General features: G+C 44.3%; 1 protein-coding gene across 12 annotated transcripts in view; it reads left to right on the plus strand.

Moving 5' to 3' along the window:
- LOC111926426 (uncharacterized) overlaps positions 1-27,989 on the plus strand; it is a 384,290-nt gene that overhangs the window by 310,291 nt on the left and 46,010 nt on the right. For 6 of the 12 annotated variants that reach the window (XR_015282459.1, XR_015282458.1, XR_015282460.1 and 3 more), the window contains 2 exons: positions 4,334-4,459; positions 5,995-6,087. Coding sequence is in view for 6 of the 12 variants with exons in the window: in XM_086875079.1 (XP_086731205.1) it covers positions 6,027-6,087 (61 nt within the window). In the remaining 6 variants the exon portion in view is untranslated. Of the gene's footprint in view, positions 1-1,850; positions 2,590-4,333; positions 4,460-5,994; positions 6,088-27,989 lie in introns of those variants that run through there. The other 6 variants (XR_015282457.1, XR_002862922.2, XR_015282461.1 and 3 more) reach the window with 2 other exon arrangements.

Below are 27,989 nucleotides of genomic sequence, written 5' to 3' on the forward strand. Positions count from 1 at the left end.
TACCAAAAGCCCAACTCTACGGAGAGGCTAAAGCATTAAAGTTTGTCAAAATCTATCTGAGCACTCGGATTGCCTGTGGAAGATGACTGTGATGGCTGCCAAAGTGATTTGAGCGGGTTGATGCAGAGGAGGTGACTGCTGGTGCCCGTGTCTGGTGTAGCCTGCCCCGCTCCTTGGTGAGCAGCCCTCAAGCCATAGATTTCATCTGATCTTTGCAAAGGCTAACATTTGTCTGCTGTCATTTTAGTGAGATTGATGACAGGCTGGGATGGGGAGGAGGAGGGGGAGCACAGCGGGAGGAAGGCTGATCCCCACAGCCCCGATAGTTGGGGCCAAGCCCATCCAGAGCCGCTGTCCTGGACTCTCTGGTCAGCTCTGGCAGGGAGTTCTTCCTGCACCACTCCAGCAGGAATTGCACGGGGTTGTTACAGGAGATTGCAGGAACTCAGAGACAGGAAGGCAGCGCTTTGCACCTTATGTATCTTAATAGATTTTTCGCATCACAAGCAACACAGGGCAAAATGTTATGACAACCATAAGAATGTAGTTTACTGTGGCTTAATGTGGCTGGGCAGTGCAGGGTAAAGCTATCAACAATTTTTAATTTTTTTTTTTTAAAGTTTCCAAGAGAAACTAACCGATGTGGACACACAGCTATTTTTATTCAAACCCTCAAATTTTGGCGAACTCTTTTTAGGCTATAGCAGAAAAGGCTTACTTTTTTTATTATTAGTAGTAGTATCCCAGTGCCAAACTACAAATCAGACACCTTCCCACTTGGAAGCTTTCTCCTGAGCTGATGTAATAGGGGAATCTTCTGCAAAGGACACATATCCCAATGTGCTGGCTGCAGCATGGAATGTGCCTTGGAAAAAAATTAGCTTTCACACTTGTGCAGGATGAAGTCCATTTATCTTTTTCCATGAATGAATGAGTGACTATCAATGCTGACATTCGATCTTACCTCCAAGTCCTACAGATTTGTGTTTCACCATGTATGTACACATGGAGGGATCTCAACACTTCTGGGAAAGAAATGCAGAGTGAATGGGTTACTGCCCTTGTGGAGAAACATACCTGCAAATCTTAATCCCAATATTAGATAGGATACCATAGAGGCAAGGGCTGGAAGCAGCTCTAGACCCTCTCCAGAAGCTGAAGGAGAGACAGATGCATGAGCCAGTAACTGTAACAAGCTGGAATTCAAAATATGCCTGACCTAAAACCTCGGGCTGGAACATGTACAGGCTCGGGGCAAAGCTCAGCTCCAGCCCCTCATGTTGAGATTTACAGTGCTGAGACGGATGCCATGTGGATTTTAACCACCCAGTGTCCCCTCGCACCAGAATGACATCGTGTGAGGACAGGGTTTCAGCTGCAGACAGGGGAAAAATGTCATGGAGAATGTGAAAACAAGGTGTGTCCTTATTCTTGCTGGTCAGAGAAGAGCAGAGACTCCCACCTGAGTGGGAGAGGGTGGCTTGGGCCCCACACGAACCTTGCGCTTGGGTGATCTCGGGTGGCTGGGCTGATAAAGAGGGAGCCAGAGAGATAAATACCCATACTGAGGAAAATAAGAACAGATAATGGATTGGTGCAAGTCGCAGTATATTTCCTCCTGGTGATGAAAGGCTAAGAGTGAGTTATAGATCTTTCCTCCCGATAAGAACTGATATTTCTTTCCAAATCATTTATCTATAGGATACTGAGATACTGTTTTGGTTCTTCATTGGTATTAATCGGGCTCTTTACATTCCCATCCTGGTCTTTAGCAGGTGACAACATGTTAGGGACACCAAAGGTTCTGAATGCACCTCCCATCATTTTCATCATTGGCGCTGCTTTTCATCATTGGGAGCTGGGAAGAAAGAGGGAATGTTTATCCAGGTGTCTCAGGTGATGGCGATACAGCTATTTATGCATGACCAGGGTTTAAATCTTGCTTTGTTCAGGTCCTTAATGTACAAGAAGCATTGCTGAGATTGTTATAAGATCTGTTACTGCTCTGGGATAGAACTAACTTTAAAAAAACCACAAACATTTACACGTTCGAGTGATACGACAGGTGTGTGCAAGGGCGGGAAACCGTGTGGGGGGAAAAATGCAGCGTGGTCTTCTCAGCTGGGAAAGATCAGAGCACCAGGCTTGATAGTGAGGGGAAACGGCTTTTAAAACTTTAATTATTTTGTTAATAGCATTACTACTGAGTAGACACAGTTTATAATTTAGTAGACGGCTGTTTCCCGGCTCCCTTCCCCCGGGGCGGCGGCTGGGGCCTGGCGGGAGCGGCGCGCGCCCGCCCTCACGGAGGTGCTGCCATCTTGAGCACAGGGTGGAAACACTCGGGGTGAGGGGAGGAGAGCCGAAACAAGAGGAAAGCACAAATAAACTGGGGCCAGACAGGGTCTGGGGCCGTGGGATGAGGGGTTTAGGGACACACGGGTGCCATGTCCCAGCGTGAGGGCTGTTTGTGGGCAGAGCAGTCAGCGGGACAAGGGGCCTCTGGTGTGTTTTCACCTGCTGCAACCTCAGCCTTTGCTGCCTTGCTGAAACTTCTGCTTTTGGATCCTCAGAGAAATATTTGGAGTGGTCAGTAAATCCTAATGTTGCGCTTGCCCTGGTTTATGAGATTTCCAGGAGATTTGTCACTTGGTGGATCAAGCAGCTCTGAGGGCACAGGTTTGGGCTGACAGGGGAGGACTCTACGGTCTCCATCTCGTTAAAATGAGCTTTAGGTTCAGTACATTAACGTGTTGATAAGAGAGCCCTGTGTTCCCACACTGCTCTTAAAGGCCTGCTCACACTGCTGACCTGACCTCCTTAATCCTGGCTTTCCTGGAGGAAAAGCTGATCCATCAGGCCTCCTGTACCTAAAATGGGATGAAAGGGAGTGATGGGTCTGGGTCTATTTCAATGCTGGTGTTTCTCAGGCACCTCAAGCAGCCTTGTTCTTTTTCCCTGGAAAGGAAAAAAAAAAGGAAAAAAAACCTCTCTAGATGTGAGGGCTCAAATCACTGAAGATGAGAAGCAGCAAAAGGAAATAAAGAGGTCAAACACCTAAGTTAGCTTATGATTAAAAAGAAATTAGTGGGGCTATTTTTAATTTGTTTAAATATATTACTTTCTATTAAAGAGGTCTTTATATTTCACTAAGTATGAAATGAAGTGTGTCACCAGAGGAGGATTTTTTTTCTGTTTTAGTATCTTTTCTCTTCAAAAGTTAGAAGTCTGATGCCACCGAATCACAAATGAGGAGACAGCAGGAATGGAAGCAACATGGGACTTTTCCTCTACGATACACTGCAGTTGTCTTCCAGTTGGGCTGGTTTGCAGGAAATCAGGGAAGAAAGACGTAGACTGTGCATAGCAGGTGTGTTGTGGGGAGATCTGTGGTACCACACAGCCCCCCAAATACACAACCTCAGAGTGTTGTGCAGCCTTGGGAGCCAAAACTCTGCATCTCTGCCCTCAGACCCATCCCAAGGTGCTGGGTCCCAGCCCAAGGCACTGCTGGGAGCCCCCTCAGAGGCTGGAATGCGTCTCGTATCTGAGTTTAGCTGCCAGATCTTACGTCTTTTTTTGTTAAATCTGCTAGACTATGGATATTTTTGGGCTGCAGCTGACAGAAATTAGAAAGGATAGTTGTAAATGAAGTTTTGTAATGCCAGAAGTCTATGACGGAGCTTTTAGAATCAGTGCAAAGCTGAACGGTGATCTGAGTGTTCCAAGGCTTTCCATGAGATGGCTGGTTTTTCCATTTCTCTTTTCTTTCTTTTCTTAAATGCAGTTCCTTGAGAATAAACACAGCAACTGGGTGAGACTGCAAACCTGTGAGGCTGTGAGGGAAATACACCATAAGGTTTGAATAAAAATAATAAAATGTTTGTTAGGAATTTGTCACAAAGCTCCAAAACAATGCAAACACCCTCAGTCTCTTGTTTTGTTCCCAGCTGGGAAGCCAGACCAGAGTCACTGAACATTTCACCAAGTCTTGCTAACCTTCTGAGCTGAGTTGTGAGAAATTGTTCTTGACATCACATGAGCTGGGCCACAAGGCAGGACTAATGTGATATTTGCTGTCGAAGGTTTCCTAGGAAACATGCTACTTAGAGCACTCAGCCCTCCCTGCCACCCTTCCCACATCCTCCAGCTTCCTTTGCTCCCACAGGTTTTGCAGGGGGCAGGGATGTCCCCTCTGACCTCTGGACACCCTTGGCTCAGACCTCCCCTCTTCCCAGCTGAGCAGAGAGGGGCTGTGGAGATTCTGAAGCTCACCCACCTAATTGCCCTTTTTCCCCTGACTGACCTCTTTTTTTTTTTTGTTTTTCCCCAGCACTCTGCAGTGGGAGAAGTGAGAGAATCTGAGCGACATCCTGCAAGACTGGAGATGGAGAGGAAGAAGTTTGAGCCTTCTCAGTGAACTTAAGCTTTCCTGCCACAGGGGAGCTGGTGGAAAAAGGTTAGGGAGATCAGCAGATAACTTACAACTTAACTTGCCACATATTTTGCCAGCAGTTTGCAATGCAGTAGCTGCTATGGTACATAACCCATAAGCATTTTTCAGCAGAATGGAGTTCCCCAATTCCTTCCCATAATTTCACCTGGTAGGTGCCGTCCTTGACATCAGCCCTGCAAAATCATTCCTGCCATCCAGGCCAAACTTTTCAGCTTGGCCATTTGGAGCAGCAGGAGAGTTCCCATTGAGGATGGGATGAATGGAGTCAGTTCACACATGTTAACCAAATGCAAATCCTTCGATGGAAACTCATGGTCAGCTTTTTCCACTGCTATTTTCAGAACTTCCACAAAAGACCGTGCTGTGATTATATGTATTCATGATATGTATATCATGTATTCAGCTCAAACAATATTTGAATGATGCATTTAGACTCCTTCCTAAAAAAGGACCATGCTTCTGTAAACTGCATCATATTTGTAAAAAGAGGGGGGAAAAAAATCTAGCTTGCTTTTCCTTTCTTCTTCTCTTTCTTTTTAATATATCTTTTGATAAGGCTGTAAGAATTGGTGTTAATGCCGCATTACACACAGACACACTTCTACATAATCACATGCATTTGCCTGTATTCCATACATAAACAACCCTATGGAATCCCGACTCTTCATTGTTAAGTTTGTCTCCATATTTTTCAAAGCAAAGCAGCTCTGGGTGTCAAACAGTTGCTTTTTTCACTCTCGTTCACTGGGCTTTGTGGAAAACGCAGCCAGACAAATAATGCATTGGGAGTTTTGAGGGTTGGCTGGGTTTTTTTGGTTTGTTTTATTTTGTTTGTTTGTTTGTTTTGCCATTATTGGGGGGTTTTTGGTGTTTTTGTCTCTATTTTTGATTTTGGTAGCGGCTTGGGTTTTTTGGTATGTTTTTTATATATTTATTTTGGTTTTTATACCTGGCCATTTGAAACTGCCTCTTTTCCCTCTTGTCTCCTCCACTGATAAAGCACCATCTTCATGACTTTGTCATCAAGTGTCCTTCGCACTGCCAATATTGATTTCCCCAGCCCCTGGAAGGCCCAGAATGTCACCTCCATGATGCTCCCTGAAGCCACTGGCTTGGAAAACAGGAGCACTCAGGTTGCTGTTGCCAGACGCTGGTTTCCCATCTAGTGGAAAGGAGACAAGTAGCCCCAAGTCACTGGGCTGATTCATCTCTCTCCACGGTGCCGTTCCCTTCGCCTCCCTGCGTGTCTGTGTAGTGAAGCTGTGTGGCCAACATGCCCTGTGTGCCTTGTCTTGGTAATCAAAGTGCAGGGGTTGGGGAAGAAATTCCATTCTGGATCATTTGGCTCTACCTTCAGTTGGCATCCCCAAGATTGGGGTGCCTTTTGGGCTGGCTTTCCAGTGTGCCTTCAGGCTCAGGAGAGCAGCACCTGCTGGGCCCTGCAAAGCCAGTGAGGCCTCACCTGTAAGTCTGGGCAGAATTAGGGTCTTTGTGGTCAGAGAAGGAAAATCAGCAACACTCTTTTCTTTCTGTTCCAGTCCAGAAAATATTCCTCCAGGTGTGAAGTCTGATGTCAGTCAGCTTCAGAGAAACATCACCAGCTGAGCTGAGGATCTGCAGGCAGCTCTCAGGTCTGTACCAATCTCTTAGATCAGCACTTTTCTTTGTAGAGTCACTTTTTCCTTGCATGGAATCATGATTTGCAACTCAGCTTCTGCCTGTGAGATACCATCATGAAACCACATTGCTCATAGAAGGCAGAACCGTTCTGTGTTATGAGGCTGCCCAACATGTGAGATTCTGGTGGTCACCCAGACCATTTGTTGTTTTCAGAGCACTCTCAGAATGCCAGTCCTTCTGGCACCATGTGTAACCTGCGTCAGGGGCTGTTGTTAAACCCCACTGCCAGCTGAGGGAGAGAGGAAAGGAGATAGAAAACCACAGCTTGAGTTATTGTTGGAGACAGGACTGGGACTCGGCATTTCCTGGGCAGATTACCACCCTTCACTTCTCCCTCAGCTGGTATAATTAGCAGTGTCCTGGATCTCTCTTATTCCCATGCAAGCACACATCTGAATGCATTTTTCTTTGAAATTGTCTGTCTTGGGGTCAGTTGTGCTGTGCACTTCAGGCTGTTGATGATCTGTTGTCTGCAGTGAAATGCTCACTGGTACACTGTAAATCATGAGGAGATGCAAAGGCATCCATTTGTTACTACTGATTCGATCTCTGTGGATTTTTGGAATGGGCTACCTGTAAAACTTTGGGAGCCAAGTCTCAAAAAAACCCCAATCCTTTGTGGCTCTTTAATTTTTTTGTTCTTGGCTGCTAGCCATGCAGACGGATGTCTTACATCCTTGAGATGAACTTAGTGCAGTCCTCATTGACCTAGCAAGCCATTTTTTCCCTGATGACAAGCTGGGATCACATTTTGTAATGACTGCTGCAAGATTGTCTTGTTAGGGAAAGGGCTAAGGTGGGATCGTCTTTAATGACAATGAAAGCACCTCATAAAACCCGATTCTTCGGTTTTACAGGCATGGCTGTAAGAATTTTAGCCAATGCAGACTTAGTAAATCAGTCAGTCAAAAATTATATCAGTTGAAGTATAATGTTCATGGCAGTCCAAAAACCTGAACATGTAGGTGATTTGGAGGGCATTTTGTTAACTCTTTAATTGGTCGTTTGAGTGCTGGAGGCAGTAGCTAATTGCCTGTAGGTCAGAGTAGTCCTAGAGCTTAGGTAAATGTGTATTGTCATATGTCACATTTTCATATGGCTCCTTTGCACAGGTTGGTAAAAATGATTGCTGCATAATTAAAATTAAGACAAGGTGGGAAAAGTGATTCAATTAAACCCCTGAAGCCATTGCACAAATTATCTGAAGTACCAAAAACTAATGAATAGTTAAAACTAGTTTTATCTTTTTACTCCTCATTCCTGAATCCTGAGGGTATCAAAATGGCTGAAGTCTCTCTCAGAGTTCTCAGAGGTGAGATTTTGGGTGGGCAGTGCAAGTATGAGTCAGCACAGAGGAATCCAGGCCTTTTAAAATACCAGCACACAGAAACTTTGTTACCTACTTGTTTGGAATTGAAAATAACCAGACCTTACGCACAAGAGACCTTTTGGTTTCTCCACCAGCCCAGAATTATTTTGAAAACATCTGCAATATTTCACTCTGCATGCAGCAGGTATTATATACCAGGGAGGGTGATGACAGTAAAAATAAATGAGATATGTTGTAACCAAAACATCCCAAGTTTTACATCATACATTTCACAAGCCTAGCAAGCATCCTGTGCTTTGACTTGAAGGCTGAGGGCATGTGGTAGTTTTACAAATGTCTATTAGTATTAACAAATATGTTCCATTATTAGACAGTGTGCCACTGCCCCAACCTCCCAGTGCAAGAGGTGACTTAATATGGCTTATAAAATACAAGAGTGCTGCAGGCACAAACTGTGGAAATCAGAGCCCTGCCTATGCAGGAGGTCTCATTACATTTTGTGGGACAACTTACTAGAGGCCTGAACATGAGCATTAAAGCTGCCTCCCAGCTAAGGCTTTTTATGGTTCCTGTCCTTTCCCAGAGCCATACAGCTCTAGGAGGTTTGGAGCAGCCAGGTCTGCACCTTTGGATACTGGCAGTGTGCTGATTCTGACCGCATTTCAAATGAGAGGATTGAGATGGGTACGTTTGCACTGGCCCTTTGCTTTTTAACAGAATTGTAGGAGCCTGAAAGTAGCAGGGCACTGAGGAACTGTGCTCTTGTTGCTTTTTGGGTTTGTCTTTAGGGTTTTTTTTATTTTTTCTTGTGTGGCTCTGTGCTGGTAGCTGTAAACCCCCATTTCTTGGAAACAAGAGTGTTTCTTGGCTGGGTTTCCCAGGACTGTGAGTGTCTGTACAGAGAAGACCCAATGTGTTGAAACTGTACAAAACAGTGAATCTTTCAAGGAAGTAAAAAAAGTCTGGTTGCTCTTTATGTGAACATATACTGCCCTGCAAGATCCCTAAAATATGCCGTGGTAGGGGCTGTGTCCATCCATCCAAGTGGAGGTGTCCGTAGACATTTCCCCTAGAGGGATGGTGTGGATGCACAGTGCTGCTTTGTGTTTCCACCTCTTTGGAAGTGATTCTCACCCTGCATATGAAACAGTTAAAAACCCTCTTCTGATGCTTATCCAAACTTAATCAGAAACCTTAAATAGGAACTAATTTACTGTCACAGGTAGCATGTTCATCTTAGTACTAGTTTTATCAAACCAAAAAAAAAAAAGTCCCTGCTGAGGACCAGGGCGATTCAGGGAATAATAGGTTATGAAAACATGATGATGTCAACTCACTAGATGAGTCTTGCATTAATGGGTAAAGCTTCTGTAGGTAGAAAAAATAAACCTTCCTAAAGATTTCTGTGGATCAAAACCACAAGAGATGAGGGGAGCAGAGAAAAAGGAGAAAACTGAAACACTGAAAGCGTTCAAATCACGTGAGCTCTCTGCTTTGCCATGCTTCCTAGGGGGAAAACAAACAGCCAGGCATTGCCAGGATTGTCCTAGAAAGTCAAAAATGTGAGTGGACAAGTTGCAGTTTCCCCCCAAAAACGTTTTTTCTTCAGTTTTTTTTGATATGTGTTCAGCCTAGACTGCTGGTAGGCAGAGATAAAATTTCCACCGCCTGTGATTCAAGAAAAACACTGCTTATGTCATTAAACAGAGTGTTTTTCTGTGGCCTTTTCTATATGGTCTTGGCTTGAGACCACCCAAACTCCAGGTGAAGCAGTGCTTGGGACAGGTCGAGCTTTTCCTTCCACTCCAAGGCATAAGCAGCAGGCTGCAGCTGATTTTGTAAATGCAGACTGGTATTTTTAGTAGGCTACCAACAAAAAACAGGTTATGGGATGGGCTGCTATGGATTGTACTAAGAGAGTGCTGAAATTGCTGCCCTGCATATAGGAATGTGGAAATGACCCAGGAGTGTTTGGGATGTCTTTGTGAATTTCATGTAAGTGCATAGTATAATACTACGTTTGTGGAGATGTATATGGCAATACCATGCAGGACTAATATGAGACATAAAAGTTGTTAAAAGACATTATGTGACACATGCACAATTTTTCCTCTGGGTACAGAGAGTGAGTCAAGGTCATGGCACCAAATTCATCTTTCAAAAGTTTCTTATTTCACTGACTGTGGAAGGCTTGGACCACTGCCCTGTATTTACTATAAAAGTACATATTTAAAGCTATTATAAAACCCCCCAATCGTATTTTGATCTGTTAATATAGACCTTTTAAAAGAAAAAATGCAAGCTTTTGCCACCAGCCAGGTCCATTCCCATGTCATACCCTGCAAATAGCAAGTGTATGAAAAGGTTTAAAACTTGGATTGAGGAATGCAGCCAGGGTTGCTGGTTCAGGAGCCAGGAGCACAACCCCTGCCTGCTGGGCTTTGTGGAGAAGACCTACACTATCAAAGCTCTGGAAGGTAAAGGAATGCATCAGGGCTTTGAAGAAATTCTTTTAAAAGCCTCTGGAATTACAAAGACGGTGAGAAAGGCTTTCCACAGCCTTTCTGGAAATGCCCTGTGAGTCACTGGTGGGTTCCCCTGGGAGCTGAAGGAGGCAGCAGGAAGCAGGTAATGGCCTATTAAATTTGATAGGATGTGCTTTGGTGGTGGGTGGTGGGACCACAACATTTCCATGTTTTCACTAGTGAGCAGCAGAAGGATTTGCAGGTTGTGCTTCCTTTGGGGTGCATTTTCCATGTTTTTAATGCATGAGACAAACTTAAACCTCCTTTCCAGTGAGGCTGGAGTCCCACCATCCTTGTGTTACGTCAGGGAGCACACCCCTTGCTCACAACAATGCCATGTGCAAGGACCAAAACCTTAGACTGCTTGAGATAAGAGTTCTTGGGTCAGCCCAAATGAAGGGCAGGGATGTGAGCTATTCCTTTAGCAGTGGGGTTGCCCAGGGATACAACTGGAAGGGGAGGCCTGCTCTGCCATGGGTAGAGCTAGTGATGTTCCAGCCTTTCCAAGAGGATAATGTTCTTTGGGTGTTGCCACCTTCTCATGGCTTATACATGACGTGAGAGCAAGGCTGAAAAAACCCTGCTGGGTGCCCAGAAAGGGACAAAGTTAATAATGACCAGTGTGGAAAGAAAGATTAGACGTGAATAGAATTGGATTGATTGCCTTAGACAACTTTATGGCTTTGCTTTCCTTCCTAAAGCTTTTTTGTGGGTTCTTTTTTAGTAAAATAAATCACTGCTCACAAGATAGCACATACAGCAAATATGTCAGAGTATTTTTGGTGGCTCACAATTAGCCTTGATAACCCAAAGGATGGAGGCTGGCATATGCCATGGGTGGAGTCAGGATATTGTGCATCTTTGTGTCTGTGGACGTGTGACAGATTTCTTCAGTCAGATGCAGGCCAGGCTGAATTTAGCCACCTTGGCCTGGATATTATCCATGTGGCTAAAATTGCCAGATCATTTACCCTGGAAATTATTGCAGTGGTGCACTGCCAAATGCACAGTTGTATTGTTCCTTTGCTTCGTGCTGTTGGGTGTTAAATGTACCTCTGAGCCTTAAGCAAGTCTTGATTGAGTGTTTTTTGTTTACAAGAAATTATAGAGGGGGAGAGGAATCTTTCAGTGTTCTTTCAGGAATCTACCAAAACCTTTGTCATTTACTTGTAGCTTAGGTAGTTATGACTTAAAGGGTGAGAAGGAAGTAAAAAGGCTTATGTAAGAATTCAGATGATGGATCACTTGAATTTATAGTGGGAAATCTGTGTTAGTGAAGACTGGAGCGGGAGCCAGAAAATTTTAGGATTTTCTACACACAACGAGAGATCAATGGCTAACCCAGGTTTGTGAGCCATGAAATGAGCAGGCTGTTTCGACCTCAGGTGGGTGGTGACAATAAATCTCCTGATGATGTGGAGATGAAGGTACTCCTGTCCCTATCTACAACAACAGCTGTTTGCTTGGAAATATGTACAGAGAGACTCTGCTGTGCTAAAACGCCCTGTCTTGTGCCATTGAAATGCTGAGACTCTGCTGTGCTAAAAACCCCTGTCGTGTGCCATTGGAATGCTGAGACCAGACTGGGAATTGCAGGAGTCCCTTTTTAAAACATGAAGTGTTCAGGTATCCCTGAAGAGCAGCCATTTGGGGCACCACATCTTCTGGAGAGCTGTCAGGATCTGCATGCTTGAGAGGCATCCCAAGCTAGGGACGAGAGCTTTGTTTTCCAATTAGCTCTTGTCTAAGGAATAGAACTGCAAGAAGGAGCCCTCCATTAGGAAAATGACTGTAAATGACAAATTCTCCACTGTTGTTCCCAAAGCTGAGAGATTGATTCTGTTAGGGTCACCCATTCTGCAACAGAACTTCTCTCACAGTTCCATGAGGAGGTTGTCTTACATCTCTGTGGGGAAAGGTTCCTCTCTCCACACAGTCCTCTTTTTGGGTAGGATGAGGAAAGCAATTGGCAGGATGAAAGAGCAGCAGCTCTCCTGGAGGAAGCAGGCAGCCCTCTCTCAGCCAGCGCTGCTCACCAGGGAGAAGCTCTGCTCTCCTCCTGCAAACCACACATTTCACTGTGCATTTGCAAGGCAAAGGTGGGCATGATACAAACCTACACTTCAGTCAATAAAACCTCAACACAGAGAAGAAACATTTTTTTTTCTTTTTTTTCCCTTCTTTTTTTGGCTTTCACTGCCATTTTTCCTCTGTGGAAAGAGGGAGACATTCTGGCTTTAGTTGCATCTGTTTTCACTATTACCAAGAAGAAAACTTCCATTTTCCAACTGAACTTAAGGTCCAAGGATCAGCTCAGTTTCTTTCAATAATTTCTGAATCTTTCTCACATGATCATCTCTCATTGAGATGAGCATGAGAAGGAAACCAGGAAGGGCAATCCAGCTTTCCAGAGCAGAATCTTAAGGCTCTTTCCTGAAATTCTCACAAACTTGGGTCAGAGTTTATTGCCAGGTTGAGTTACAAACATGCATGGTTCTAGATGCCTGCTCTGTTCTGTGCTGCCTGCATCTGAACCTTGAAAGTTTCTCTGTTAAGAACTTGCAAACCAGAGTAATCCCACTGCTGTCTTGCATGGATTCAACCTTGGCTCATGGGAATAGGCAGGGTGCATATCCCAGGTCTGTTTGAAATGCTGCAAATGGTTCCTGAAATACAGTGTTCCTTTTCACCCTGTTTTCTTCCATTTCCCAGCTTAACGGGACTTTGTAGCCTCCTTTCCCTCTCCACCTGGCACTTGCCTCCTTCCTCTTTCCCTGCAGCCCACAAATGTTTGCTGCTCTGACAGCTGCTGCCCTGGGCCCTGGATGCTGTTGGATCTGCAGGGGCTAATCTTGGAGATCAGGGAAGCAGTGGTTTTCCTCGGAGCTCTGTGGTGAGGTTCCCTCTGGCAGTGAGGCTCCACTCCCCACCTTCCTCTTCACCCCTTCTCCCGCATCCCTGCACGCAGAGTGAGTCCTGGGTGTGCGAGACAGAGAGGTCCCTGCTGAGCAAAGATCATCAGATTCAGTTACAGATGAAAAACGTGATGGATCAGATGGTAGAAGATGGATTGATTGTTCTTTTTTACTTGAGTAACTTGAATTTTTAATGATAATTTGAATTTTTAATAATTGTAAGGATTTTAATTTGTTTGTTTGTTGCATCTTAACTGGCTAAAGGTAAATACCTGCATTTTCAGGAATACTGCTTTGTTCTGACTGGACACTTGGTACTTTTTATTTATGGAATGAAATACTGAACACTCTATTCCAGCCCAAATATAAGTCTTCTTTCTAAAATTTTCTTTCTAGGAATGAACACCCCCATAACAGTCATTGCTGAACTGTTTGCAGTAGACAAACACAAAAGGGCTGTAAATGCAGCCAGAGATCAAAATCAAAAGAAAAATTCTCAAAAATGTTTGGCACTGTTTGCTCACCTTTGGAATATACATCCTGTTCCTCTTCTTAAAATATTTTATTTTATTTTTTTTAGTATAGCTGGGTGAGCTGGTATTTCTTCTGCTCAAGCTGTCTCTAAACTTGTATTTCCAACAGTGGCAGCAGATTATGAGATGATACTTATAGAAATGACATTATATCATTCTTTAAAATATCCATCCTGAAAGGCAAAATCTGGAGAAATTATAGGACTAAGAGGCCTCCTTTGAGAGGCAGAAACTATTTTAACTTGTTATTTTTAGAGCTCTGCAAATCACATATTTTTCTCTTCACTGGCAATTCAAAAAAAAAAAAATTGGAAATTGTAATAAGTTTTAAAAAAAAAAGAATCTTTCACAACTTTTTTCTATAAAATGGAAAGTAGAAATATGTCATTTGTGGGCAAATGAGATGCTTCACTTTAATTTCACCATTTTTATTTTAGTTCCTTTTCTTAGAGGATAAAAATTAGGCACAGAGTGGTCTGTTTTGAGCTGACTGCTCATGTGGATGGGATGGGGGTTCTTGGCCAGGACACCTGTCCTGGAGCATGGACATGGACATGTCCCACACAGGGACAGCTGTGTCCTTAGCTGGCTGATCCATTGTCAATGTTCCTGTGGGTGTGTGGACCTTGCATCCATCACAAAGATTAGAAAAGGATTTGATAGGGAATATTTCTGAGTGATAATGCCGATAGCTCCTGTGATTGTGGGCATTATCCTCGAATTGGCCTTGTGGGTCACTTTCCAGGGATGGGAAGTGTGGGGAGCCCCCTGGGAGGGGCTGGATCACCTGGCTATGGAGCATCCATACCTGTGGAGCACCCATGCCTACGGAGTATCCCTGGGGAGGAGGGAGGGAGGCTGCCCTCCCATCCTTCCTGGTGCTCTGCCCACCGGCACAGGGTGAGCCATGGGAGCAGCTGTCTCCTGTGAGGAGCTGGGGCTGGAATCGGAGCAAACCACTCTGAAACCTTCTGGCATTAAGGAGAGTTGAGCGCTGAATTTGTTTTAATGGGCAGGGCCTGACTGGTAACAATCAGCCACTAAAATCTGATGCAGTAGGAAGAGGTGCAAAAAAAGGGGAGTAGGAGCAAAATACTAGCAGCAAGAGCAAACTTGGGACAATAAATGAAGATATTTCCATTTGGAAACAGAGGTTCAGGAGACCTGGGGAGGGTTGGATGATTGATGTGATGTTCTGTGAGATGAATTACAGGGTTTGAGTGTCTTGGGAGCAACCAGGTGACTGGATCCCTACAGGATCTCACACGAGATCACACTCTTGGGGCAGTGTCAGAGAGCGCCTTCACTTGCCAGACACTCTGGTGACAAGCACATGTCCCAGAATATCCGGTCTTGAGCCCTTTCCAGCTTGGGGAAGGACCACTTCAATATTCATTGTGGATAAAGAAGAATAATGCTTCTATTTCCTTTCTCTGTTCTTCTTTTTTAATGAGAAAAGATCTCAGTAAAAGAAACTTGTTGTTCAGAGATCTCACTTCCAAAACTTTTTCCTCAGAGTGATTCAGCCTGCAATTTTAGAGTTTGTTTAATTACATTTTTAAACTTCCCTCCCTTAATTACTCTTTTTTTTTTTTTTTCTATTAACACCTAAATATGCTACTATTTGGGGCACAAACAGACAGAGATTACAATTAACAGAATAATTACACTCTTTTTGTCAGTGTAACCTCATGGTACAGAAAGTATTACAAATCCATTTTAAAACATATTAAATGTTCATATTAATGAGGATAATAGAGAACAAGTACCAGCAAACTAAATATTGTTAATGATTTTGAGCTATTAAATTCATTACCATTTCCTTTCATAATAAAGTGGTTAGTTGCTAATTAGACCTTTTTTAACTCATCGTTATTGAATTCATTACATTGTGTGCAGTTAACCCTTGAAGATCTGCCTGGGTTTACAGATGCAATTAAAAAATAATTTCAGCAGCATCTGAAGCTGAGATGCCATTCTCAAACCCGCTTGTATTTTTGACAGTAGCTCCATGTACTTTTCTCCTGGTACATTTTCTTGACACATCATGCCTAGCAGCTTCTCAGCTGTCACAGCAGCTCCAGCAACACGTACGATGGAAACATGCTGTATTCATTTCATTTAATAGCGTTTAATGTTAGAGCTAAAGTGGAACCCACTTGTTTGGCCAGGGAAAAAAATACCCATCAGCGCGCTAAATGGTTGACGTCAACGAGCTGCTCTTCTCCGAGTTAAATCTGCTGGGAGCTGGGATGAGGTACCTTTTCCTCCTACAAAGATGGATATGCTTGTGCCTATCTGGGTATCTGGTCTTTCACTGCAACCCTAGATGGAAATCCCATCCCTGCCAGAGTTCATGTCAAAAATTCTCTTGACTGCAAAGCATCCCTGAGTTCATCTTTCAGCAGCTCTGAGGGTTTGCTCCACTCTTGGGGACAGGGTGAGTGCCACCGTGCCTGTGTCTCATCCTGCAGATCCGATTCCCAGAGAGGAAACTCCTGGGGACTGAATCAAAGGGCTGCTTTGCTTCTCCTTCTTCCTCCTGTCCTCACTCATACAAGCGAGTACAGAGCCTCCATCTCTTCTTTCTTTTTGTGTTGTGTGTGTGGGTTTCTTTTCAAAAAACCCCAAACACGAATACCCTCCTTCCCCCACAAATACTTTAAAGTTACAGATATTTAAGTAACACTGGGACTAATGGACAGCACTCCATGCTTTTGCCTGGCTGCTGGTGGCACAGCAGCGTGGCAGGAGAGGGGCAACAGTGTCTGGCTGGAAAATGCCATTTCTGGAGCAGCTCTGCCGCGGCAGCAGGGCTGTGGCAGCGCCGGCAGGCAGATGTGAGCCACTCACGTTACTTGCTGCAAGGAGCCCCACCAAGGAACAATTTTACTTGGGTAGGAAAGGCTTGGTGACACTTATTGCTGCTGTGCTTGATGGCTGGAAGCCGGGCTGACGGATACCCTGCAAATCCAGGAGATAACAGATGAGCTGTGCGCGTCCTGCGCGGCTCTGGCCGAGCTCCTGTCTGGGTGTGATGTGATGTGGGGGTACAGCTGTGGGCCCCACCCCTGTTCCCCAGCGTGCTGGTTTAATACCCACACCACCAGCACGGATCAGTAACCTCTGTTTTATTTAAAACCTGCTCCCTTTCACCTGTGAACAGCGAGGGTATAAATGTGCCTCACCAATCACATTGGACTATTGTATTATACAGTCTATTGAATGTTTTTGGCAGGCATGAGCCCCTGTGCTACTGTGTCCTTATTTTATTATTGTTTTGAGGGTAGAGCTGTGTGATTATCCATTCTTGCTTCAGGCATAGCAAGCCATCTGGAATGCTTATTAAACCCACAGGCAGATCAGAAGGATATAACTCTGATGATGTACATGTACATGGGCTGTACTACATCATCAGAGCATTGCTCCTCTGATGATGTAGTACACATTAGTGGGCCTAGATAATGGATTAGGACTAGCAGAGTGAAAGTTAGACTTTTTGAAGGATGGATATGGTGAGGGGTTTTTTTCTCCCTCTGGGTAACTGCTGGCATAAGATGTGGAAAGGAAAATTTAAAAGTGAGCCAAGGAGGCTTCAAAACTTGTAAGTGCTTAGCTTGTCAATGGAGAGGGACAAGTGGTGATCAAGAGGCTTAAGGAGACAGCTTTGAAACCCTGAATCACTGCAAAGAGGTCATATGTGCTTGTCTGCTCAAGTGAAAAGGGACATGGAATGTGTCCAGGAAAATGCCGCTTCTCCGATCCTCCTTTGGTTGGTCACCACAGGGTGGGTTTTGGGCAGGACTTCGGCTTTTCCTCATCCTCCAGTCCCACAGCAAAAAACCCAACACCCTGTGTTATGACACACAGAACTAGTTTTTCAGCAGTTTCCAAATTTATGCTCATCACATATTTGCAAGTACTATTTAGAAATAAGCTTTTCAAATGAACGAGGGATCTGATCAGCTTTCAAACTAGCCATGTGTCTTCTTTTCGAGTATGAAAAGAAAATCAACATCAGTAATAAAGAAAAACAATCTGGGCCCTACGTATGGGCTGTAGGTGAAGGAGGGAATAACTATTTGCATCTCTGTGGAGTTCTAAATATAATTTCTATTTCTCTTTATTCATAACCCTTTTTGCAATGCTTTTCTGAGGTAGCTGATATTTGTCTAATCATGGAAAGGTGTTTCGTGTCTAAACAAAACCTTTTCCTGTGAAAGCTGGGAAGGTTTATAAAAGTTAGGTCATTCAGTCGGGAAGCTGAATGTGTGCTATGCAATTTAGATAACAAATTGCACACTTTAAATATCAAACTGTAAATATCAAGTACTCAAAAGAATATTGACATTTTTGAGCAATTCCAAAGAGTAACAGAACTTTCAAAGAGGAGCCGTGCATAGTGAACATATGCTCTAAAAATCATAGCTGTAAAGTAAGGCAAATGCCTGTTTTAACAATGGCAAATAGCAAGTTGGGAAAGGAATGGGGTCACCTTTTATTAATGCTCAGCATGTCTCAGGTTTGTCAACACCCTCACCTGTGTGGCTGAGGAAGGGTGTGAGGCGTGAGCGGGGAGGTGCACATTTCAGTTTGTGATTTTGGGTGCAGAATACAGCACCTGAGTAATTGCTTTGCCAAAATCTTTATTTTAGGGTGACTGCGTGGCTTTGCAGTTTGATGGTGATCAGGTTATCCTTAAGGTGTAAAGGAGGGTTAGTAAAAATTCCTGGAGTTCATAATTTACATGACTGTCAACTGATAGTTCTCATTTGACAGATTTTGAGGTTTTCCTGGTGAGGAACCACAGTGAGCCCCAGTTTGTGACTTTTATGTGCTTCTCTTTATTTGTTGGAGACAAGGAGAGTTTGTTTTCTCTTTCTGAGCAAGTATCCAGAGAAGCTTCAGTTTCATTCCTGTGAAAAATAGAAGGAAACTTGGAAAACTCTTCTCTTACTGCAAATCAAATGGCCCCTTTTTGGATAGTCCATGCTAGCACAGCTCTTGGGTAGCAATTTTGGCAGGAGGAGGGTGTGTGGGTGTCCGTGTGTGTATGTGTGTTGATTTCCAGATTTGCACCTCTCGAGTGTAGCATCCAGCTTTTGCCCTTTTTCAAGCCTTCCTTCTGTTCTTTCCCTGGTGCCTTACATGGTTTTGCTCACAGGGAGACCTTGCTTCTCTCCCCCACGAGCTGCCCTCTGTCCTCTGGAGTCTCCATCCTTGCATCCCACTGCAGGGCTGCTGCAAAGCTGGCCATGTCCCCCACTCACCCTGCCGTGCCAGTTTGCTTCTTTCCCTGCCACCACTTTGTCCCCAGCTCCTGTTCGCTGGGGAAGGAGATGACAAACTGTCACTTTCTCAAACACCCTCTCCTCCACCGACTACTCTTAAAGAGGCAGTGGGATAAATGAAATTCAGCATTCGAAAGGCTCAACTCCTCCAGAAAATATTCCACCCACAAGTGGGGAGCTTCAAAATCCATTCCTAGCAGTTAATGCTCCATCCTAAATGACACAGCTTTTCAGTAGTGACATGTGCATTGATCTGCATTACAAAAATAAGAGAAATAGCACTTCTTTTCAGCAGCAGATAATTACCAGCATACATCAGGTTCCCTCCTGCTGATACCCACAGGGTGGAGGGGATGGGAGTGGGCATTAGGTGGAGGGGATGTGGCCGGCTCGCACGTTCAGCCAGATAAATAATATTGATTGGGATTTGTGTGGAGCCTGGGCACACCCCTCCTGGCTGGTGTGCTGAGCCACGGGGGGACATTCGCTCCAGTTACAGGATTTCACCCCAGCCATGTCTGCCACACAAAGGTGCTGGTTAGGCACGAGCGAGCTGGGAGCTTCTCCAGCCCTTACCAGGAAAGGTCAGAGCCAGGTGGCTGCGGCCCAGGTGGAAGAGCGGGATCAACTCTGGGACAGACGTGTGAGAAACCCTGCCAGTTCCATCAGTGGGGCGCAGCCTCCCCGGCAAAAGCACAGAACTCCCCTCTCTGCCTTGCCTGCCACCCCTCTGCACACAGGCAGTTTGGAGCTGTGGGAGGTAATTCCCAATGGCTGGCTGCTGATTTTTGCAGTCTGCATGATGAAATGTTGTGCTCCACTGGGACCAGGGTCTGCCTGAGGTGTTTGAAAAGTCCTCCTCTCTGGGGCTTGGCTCTGGGCTCCGATGAGCAGCTGCTGCTCTATTCAGGTGAATTCAGCTTTGCAGCAGCTTCTGAGCTCCTCTGCAATGAACTCCCCTTGGGCAGGAGACACTTCAAATACCTGTGAGGGAAGGGGTGCCACTCACCAGCCACCAAACGCCTCCACTGCCCCCAGGCAGGACAAGGGCCTTTACGTGACTCACCTCTCTTCGGGGCAGGTGTCTAAAAAATCACTGCTGTCATTTTTTCTGGCTGAACCATCAGTACACAAGAACACCTTCATTTTCACAGGAGTGCTGGAAAAGCTGCAGCTAGCAGGGAAAGGGGCTGCTGCTGCCTATGTGGGACCTTCCCACTTCTCACTCATAATCTGTCGTACTTTGGAGGCGAATAAAGCCCATTGGCAATGGGACTGAAAGTGCTTTCTGGGTCTAAGCATGCTCCAGTGTTTTAGCTCCACTGAATTTCCTCTCATCAGTGGATGCAATCTGCCGTGAGAAAGTTTTACTGTCTCTGAGTCCTTATGAAAACATTCTTAGATAATTGAGACATTCCCAAACAATTAAGATAACCAGATGTGTCTGTTATTTGTAATTACCTGAACATGAATTCTTTCTTCAAGAACAGTTCCATTTTTTTGTGCTTTTTGAATTACTCCAGATAATGGATAGGAAGATTAACTCCTCTGAAAAGTAATCTGTGGTTTGTACCCAGTATGTCTCATTCTGATGCAAAATCACCTCCTCCCAGAATTAAGTACTGAAACAATATGTGAAATGAACTTTATGGTTCTGCTGTACCTGTGATCCCCAGCCTGCAGAGCCTTTACAGGTGACACCATGGGGTGAACTTGGAGGCTTGAAGTCTATGAACAACCCATGAAGAAGATGCTAAAATGATTTCTTCAAGCAGGGAAAATTGCTGGAGGCTCAAAAGTGGTTTCACAAACCACTTTGTTAAGTAGCACAGTTTGAGTAAAAAGGCTTTTGCACATGCTGCATTTGCACCTAGAGCTTCTGAAGCATTTTCATTTTACAAAGCACCTTTTGCTGCAGTGCAGTGCCCGAGGAGAGGGAAGTCAAGGCAGCCTGGCAAATCCACAGCATAGAAAAGACACCTCTGCCTTTAGTCACTCCTGAGCTTCAATATCAAAATTGGTATTTCCAGTCATGACTTTCTGTTGCAAAATGAGTCTTTGAAGTCTTCCCCACTTCATCAAACAGAGCTTGATTGAGAACGGGCTGTTAGCACCCATCTCTGGGGTCAGCATTTGACCATCCTTGTCTGAGGAGCCTCCTTCTCTCTGCATGCTCCTGGTGGGTTTCCCTCCTGCTGTGCCTGCAGCTGTGCTCCTGTTTCACCAGGGCATTGGCTCCAGTCCTGTGTAGTGCAGGCTGTTTGAAGGCAGCTCCCTAAATTCAGCTCCCCACCAGGAGCTATGTGTCAGTGGTCCTTTCTGCAGCAAGGGCTATAGCTCTGTGCTGGTTATTCCTAAATTGGAGTCATTACCTTCAAATCCCTTCTTCTGGTCCTTTTCCTGGCAGTGTCTCTATGGAGAGACAGGCAAAGGGCAGCACTGTTGCAGCTCAGGGCAGTTAAGTCGTTTAATCACAGCTGTTACCCTCACATCTCACTGCCCATCTGATACCTGGGCACTGGAAAGAGGAAGGGGGAAGTATCCAAGTCCCAAGGTTCTGGTCTACTTTTCCACTCCTGACTTAATGGCCTCATCTTTGTCTTCTCCCCTGACAAATTCCTCCTATTCTGTATGTGCTGGTAATTAACAGTGCTGAGACCAGTGGCGATGTCACCTTCCAAGGTGTTCTTCCAAGAAAAATTTATTTTTAAGAAAAAAAGGAGGAAAAGAAATTCTTGCATGAGCACCTAATGACTGGTGAGTTCAATATTATTTTTTTTTTTTTCCCTGAAGCTCTTTCCCTCTTTCTCTTGACAGTTTTGCTTTGGGTGCTATTATCTTTGTTGTCCCAAAGGAATTTCCTTGAGTGTGTTGGTCATGTACATATCAACTGAGACTTCTGTCACCATTTTCCACCTGCTGAGGACCTGCAGATCACAGTAATGTCTGGGTTCTGACAATAAATGGGGCTTGGAGATGGTTTGGGTGAGAAATGCCTGTTTGTACTCCTGCTCATGGTCAGAAGGTTTGCTCAGTATGAGGTAAAGTCCATCCTCTCTGCTGCACACAGGGAGCTGGGACACCTTTCCCACAGAGGAGCAGCACGTGATGGAGGATCTGGTTGTTAAACTCCTTCTCCTTCAAAGGTGGAAGGCATCACTGAGTTGTTACCTGGGAGCCTACTGATGTTTGCAGGCATTTTTCATCCCTGGAAAATGCAAGGCAGGATTTCTGGTGCAGGGAGGCAGTGTAGCACTGATTTCTTCACTGGGTTCCTTCAGGGTTGATTCTCCTCAATCAGACCAGTCCTTTTATGTTATTTTATATTTTATATTATGCACGTTTTTGTGTTGCAGGAAAGGAACATGCATGTTTGTGCGGTCATTTTGTGTTGGTCGGCACAAAATGCAGGAATCTTTGGAGGTGAACTCCATTCTGGTAGGGAGAAAGGAGCCTTATCTGAAGCAAACCATGTGCTGAAGTTTGCCTTCAGGTGAACTAAGACTTTACAAAGACTGGCTTGGGATTTCAGGAATGGCTTGAAGACCTATAATAAAGTAGAGTTGCACAAAAGGATTTAATTTTAATAGCACTGTGTGTGAGAGCAGGAGGGAGAAGGCTGGAGTTTAGTCACATGGAACCAAAATATAAGGGAAGGGCAGCAGAGGGAGAAGAAAACTGGGCTAGGTCAAAAAGATTGCAAAAACATCCAACAAAAGACAAGCAAAAGCACAAGGAATGAAGGAGGCTGGTAGAAAAGTGTTTGTTCAGTTTGAACATATTTGGTACTGGGACAAGAGCAAGGTGAGAAGGGAAAGGAAATGAAATTGAGCCTAAAACTACTTCTGTATCTACTGCTGAAAAGTGTTACCACTACTGAAATGTGGTTTTTCTTCCCTTAGAGAATGTGTGAATGCTGTTCTGTTTCCCCCAGGAGTTTCTTAAGTGTCTTTTTGTACTAACAGTAAAGCAGACATTGTGGTCCTACAGTGAACAACATAGAAGGTGTGGCTGAAGGTGCCCAGGAAAACAAATCCATGGAATATGTCTCTTTATCAGCACCACCTAAATGTTTTGTCAGATGCAAGTTGGTCTCAGGAGCACTTCTGGTGGAGCACTGGGGCGGGCTGGCAAGGCCAGGAAAAATGCTTCAGGCTTGGAGCTCCCCATGTCTCCATTCCTGCAGGCTGCTCAGGCAGTTCCCTCTCTGTCTCTGTCCCCATGGATGGAAAAGGCTGGGTTGCAGCCCCTCATAAATGCACTGTGCCCTTCATGGTCCCTTCTTTTCCAACATGTGGAGGGAAACCTTTCCAGGGCTGAGCCAAGGATGGCCAAGGACAGCCCTGGCCTTGGGGGTCCCGCTGAGCCCCCTGCCCAAGCAGCATTCAGACCTGCTTACCCAGCCTGCCCTCAGCACAAATCCTGCATTTCCAAATAAATATTTTAACAAAAGGGAATTGTGTAGATTGTTAGTGTAGCTTATTAGGTTTTAAAAATTCATGTTTCTAAATTCCCAGTATTATTTTCCCCTTGCTTTAAAGGGAAGGGAAAAAAAAGAAAAAAAAAGGAAAGAAGGGGGGGTGGCAGAATCTCTTTTCAATAAGGGTTTAATTGTCTGTTTCATCTGGAAAGCTCTCTGAATTGAAACTCCCTTCTCCACAGTGCTACCTGAGCACTTCACAATTTTATTCTCTTGAAGTGTCTATTTTACCATTTGTCTCACTTTCAAGCTTTTAGCTAGAACTGGACATTTGTGGCCAGACAAAGGAATTTAAACTAAGTAGCGTGTTATGGACTACTTCAGGTGACTCTGCTTGGATTATATCACTCTGACACTGCAGCAGCTAAAGCAAAGGGCATTAACACGAGCCTATTGAATGTAGACCTGCAACTGAGATGAGAGAATTTCCCTGAATTTCCCATTGCATCTTTCTACTGACCTTACCCCTGTGTTTGGGAGATGCCTGAGCTAAGAGAAATATTTTATCTTTGGGGTTTTTTTAAGTTCCTAGAGAAAGATGCTTATGTATCAGGAAATGATACGCTTTACCTGGGGTAGCTCTGGATATGGGAATTTGGTTTTCTGTCTCATTTGATTACCAGCTTGGAGCTTAGGTTAGAAAATGGAGTAGACTTAGTGGCATTAATGGTAAGGAAGACAGGGCTGCTTTGTAATGGGAGGTGAGGGCAGACACTTGAGTCTGGCAGAGTTTTGCAGTAGGGGACAATAATGAATATGAGTGGTAAATCAGTCAAATGACAGATAATTCCTCATGGAAAACTCCAAGAGCCACTGGACTGGAGCTGTTGGAGATTTGCGAAGCAGTAGCTGCTCTGAGGAGGTGCTCAGGATCACATTGTGCTGGCAGTCAGAGGTACCAGCACCAGGAGGTAATTTGGGACATAAAACCCCTCTGCTGCTACTGTCTGTACTCAGGTACACTGCAGGAATGCCCCTTCCAGTACTGCTCAGAAGGCATAAAATATGCTAAGCAGCTGTTAAAGGGGAAGAAATAACATGTGGCAGAGAAAGATGAAGGATATGCATAAAAATATATAGGAGACACTTCTGATGGAAATGTGAAATGTGACATTTTTGTGTCTGGATGCTGCAGAGTGCAGTGGCTGTGCTGGTGGCAGGGCTGCAAAAGGGTTGTTTTTCTATTAAGGGCAAACAAAATGAGGGCAAAATTTTTTAAGCTGAGGAATTTTGTGGTACTGGGAGGCAAATTACTGCACGCCCTGGTACAAAAGAGCAGGGGTAAACAACACAATGTGCTGGGAGTTGCAGCTGCGTGTGCAGCAGTGCCGTGCATACATTAAGTGCCCGCGTTGTCAGGGCGAGTGACAGCGGTGACTGAAAGCCAGGCAGGAGCTCCTGTCAGCGCCGGGCAGAGTCACAGCGCTCCTAATAACCAAGTCTATTCCGGTTACATCTGACACGGGCATCCAGAGCCTCTGCTGTGGGGAATCTTATTTATTCTCACCCAGGGAAGGCCGCTGAGCTGCTCCATTGGGTGCAAGCCTCCTGCTGTGGCAATTAGACAAACTCATCCACGCTGGTTCATCAGGAGGACGGAATTTTCTGCACCCTCTTTCCTTTCTGTATCTTTTTTTCCCTCCTGCTGGACTTTACTGTAGGAAGGATGAAAAGAAAAGCATAGGGACAGCTAAAGAATGCTCTTCTGGAGCTGTGTCTTGGATGTTCTGACCATTTGTGAAGTTATTCCGTGAGGGGCAGTGAGTCATGGAAGTCTGTGGTTTTGTGCCTACCACTGTGCACCAATTTGTGCAGAAAAGGGACTGCCGAGCCCCAAGTTTCTCCTTCCTCCCCAGAAAAACCCTTCAAAGGCCAAATCAGGAGATTTAGGCTGTGTTCCAGTTTGATTAAGGTAGGTCTGTGTGTGACTTACCCTGGGCTGAGCATATCCAAGGCAGGAAGGTAAACATCCCATTGTGCTGGATTTGATGGGAGAAAATCCTGGAAAACCTTGTGCTTTTCTAAGAAAACTGCCAGAGGCAGATTATTAGGTCTGAATTAAAATGCAGACGAGATTCATTAAATTATTGACCCTGCCCCCTCCAAAAAAAAGTCAGGTTGCCATCTTAAATTGACAGCATTAGAGACAAATTATGTGCACTGATTAATAAGTGTGGGCTAAATTACGCTCGGAGAGCGGATGGAGTGCAATGGGAACGGGAGCGAGGGAGGGAGCGCAGGAGGCAAAAGCCACCCTGCCTGTGGGCACAGAGCAGTGCCAAGGGCTGGGGGTTCTGTGGCACCAGGGATGATGGAGGAAGGAGCAGGAGGATGAGCCTTTTCCAAGGAACCCGTTCCCGCTGGGATGCTACTGTGACGCCCTGGTTGCCAACGTGCTCCCCTGGGACATCGATGTTACGGATCTGTGCTAAGCTCAGGGAGTGCCTTACCCCTTTTCTTTGGGATAGGGGGAGCTTTGCATTCAAAAAAGGAAAAAACCCACCCAAACTTTGGATGGGTTGTATTTAAAAAGTTAAATAAGAAGGGTGGAGTAAATTAGAGACTTGAGAAGCTAATTTCCATCACAGTGGGGGAAAAAAATATACTGACCATTTCAGCATTTCAAACAAAAAAAGGGAAAAGGCAGGCATAATAACATGTGGATTACTCACAAGACATAATTCTCTGCAAATACTATGACCGGTACATAAATAGCAAAATGAATGTTATTAACATGTTAATTTTACTAACCCTTTAACCTATTGATTAGCCAAACAGAAGGAAACAGCATCTTTTCATGCTTCACCCCCCCCTTGCTTTTCATGTAATTGGATTCAAATTCACATCTGTAGCTACTAAACCAATGTTTTCAACCTTTCTTCTACACCTCCCCACCCCCAACTGTTTAACCTCCCTTCTCCAGTGCTGGCATAAATGTAAGCCTTTATTTGTGAATATTCCGATAAGCACTTTGCCTCCAACTATATTGTTCAAGTACCAGCATCATTGTTACAGCTGTAATTGTTACTATCAAGACACAGTTCTTTGTAATTAGAAAGTCAAGATGGTATTCAGCAGTATGGCAGCACAGATTCTCATTTGTTAGGCTATTAGAAAAAAAATGTTTACAGAGAAAACAGTGTCATTGTTTAGTGCTCTTAATTGACCATCTGCCTGGTAAAGAAATGTCCAAAGAAGGATAAATAAGACTATAGTGCACTTATTTATTTATTTTCTTTGTGCAATGCGTAAATTAGGAAAAGCAACAGCAGATCCAAACTAGACAAGACATTGCTAAATCAGGCTGCAAGTGAAATCATGTCATGAATACATTAACTTTTATTTCTCTCAGTGTCAAGACTCATGTCTGCATCTTCCTCAAAGTTTGTTGGGAAGAAAAAGGAGGCCAGATCTTGGTGGGCACTGTGGAGTTGACAGCATTCATCTTTTAACAAAGTCAAGCATATGCTGCTTTGAGTGCAGCATCTTTGCATGCTCAATGACGTGTTTAATGTCACCTTTCCCACTGTAAATCATCCCTGAGTAAATCCACAAGGGAGAGTGGTACTAGGAATTAAGCAGGAGAGAAATAAAATTCATGACCATGTGGTTCTATCTCAGGGAATTTGGTACGTATTGACAAGAGAGATTCACACCTGACGGGGCCGAGAGCTAATTTGTAGTAGGGTTGTTTATCTTCTGCCTGAAAGGAATACTTTTTCATATTTAATGTGCATTTTCCTCATCTCCATGTGTGTATGTGTTTGTGATTTAGCGTGGCTAAGGGTGCATCTGCTTTTGCTGCTTGGCAAAAATGTAGTTTCAAATTTCAGGCTAATTCAGAATTCTGAGTTTTCCCTGCGAAAAAGTAAAAGAGGCGCATTTGGCCTTCAAAAACCAGGTTTGATGTTTTCATTGCACAAGGCGCTGTCTTAGGTAGGGAGTGTTTGATCTGTTCTTGCAGCATTTGTTTACAGGCTTCAAATGAGAAATAAAAAAAGCCCAACAGTATTACCATGCTAAACCAATATGGTAAATGACCAAACTGATCTTCTGTACTATTTGTCTTCCAACATTCCAGGTGGAAATATACCAGTACATTTATATGTTGATTTATTACAGTGTGGAGTTGGAGGAAAAAAAAAAAAAAAAAAAAGGCAGGAAAAGGAGAAATTAACTAAAAAATAATAACATTTATAAATAATAATAATTTCTCAAAACATTACCAGTAAGAGGAGTCCCAGTTCTGCCTTCTCCCTCCCATGGACTGCAGGGTCCATGCACTGCTGCCATGACTCAGATGGTGGCAGGGGACAGAGCCAGTGACAATAGTCATGGTGCAGATAGGTAAAATTTCCCAATACTTCAAAAGCTGACAGTGCTCTAGCCATCAGCTCTTCAAAGTGAATTTGTTTCCATAAAACCTCTCCTTTGATGCCCTCACCTGAATCCTCAGGTATATCATCCCTCATCCATCTGTTCCTATTGAAATTTTCTGGTTTTTCATTTCCCCCTGGTTGCCAGACTAAATACTGACCCTAATAGTTTTTGTTTCTTATTCTTCCTTGGGTGTTTAGTCTTGTGCACTGATTTATTTTTTGTTTGAGTTTTGAGGGAATCTTGGTTTTCTGCCTGTGTCTGGTGGCTTTTGAGAAGGCGTGGTAGCTAATGGAACCTACCCATCATTTGTCTTAAAAAACACCAAACAAAACCCAATGCTTCTAAATTTGGAATTTGTGAATTTTTCACTGGTGCCAACTGTATTTTTTCAGAAAGCAA

The sequence above is a fragment of the Cyanistes caeruleus genome, chromosome 2, assembly GCF_971803275.1.
Source record: "Cyanistes caeruleus chromosome 2, bCyaCae1.hap1.1, whole genome shotgun sequence".
In the NCBI taxonomy this organism is placed as follows: domain Eukaryota; kingdom Metazoa; phylum Chordata; class Aves; order Passeriformes; family Paridae; genus Cyanistes; species Cyanistes caeruleus.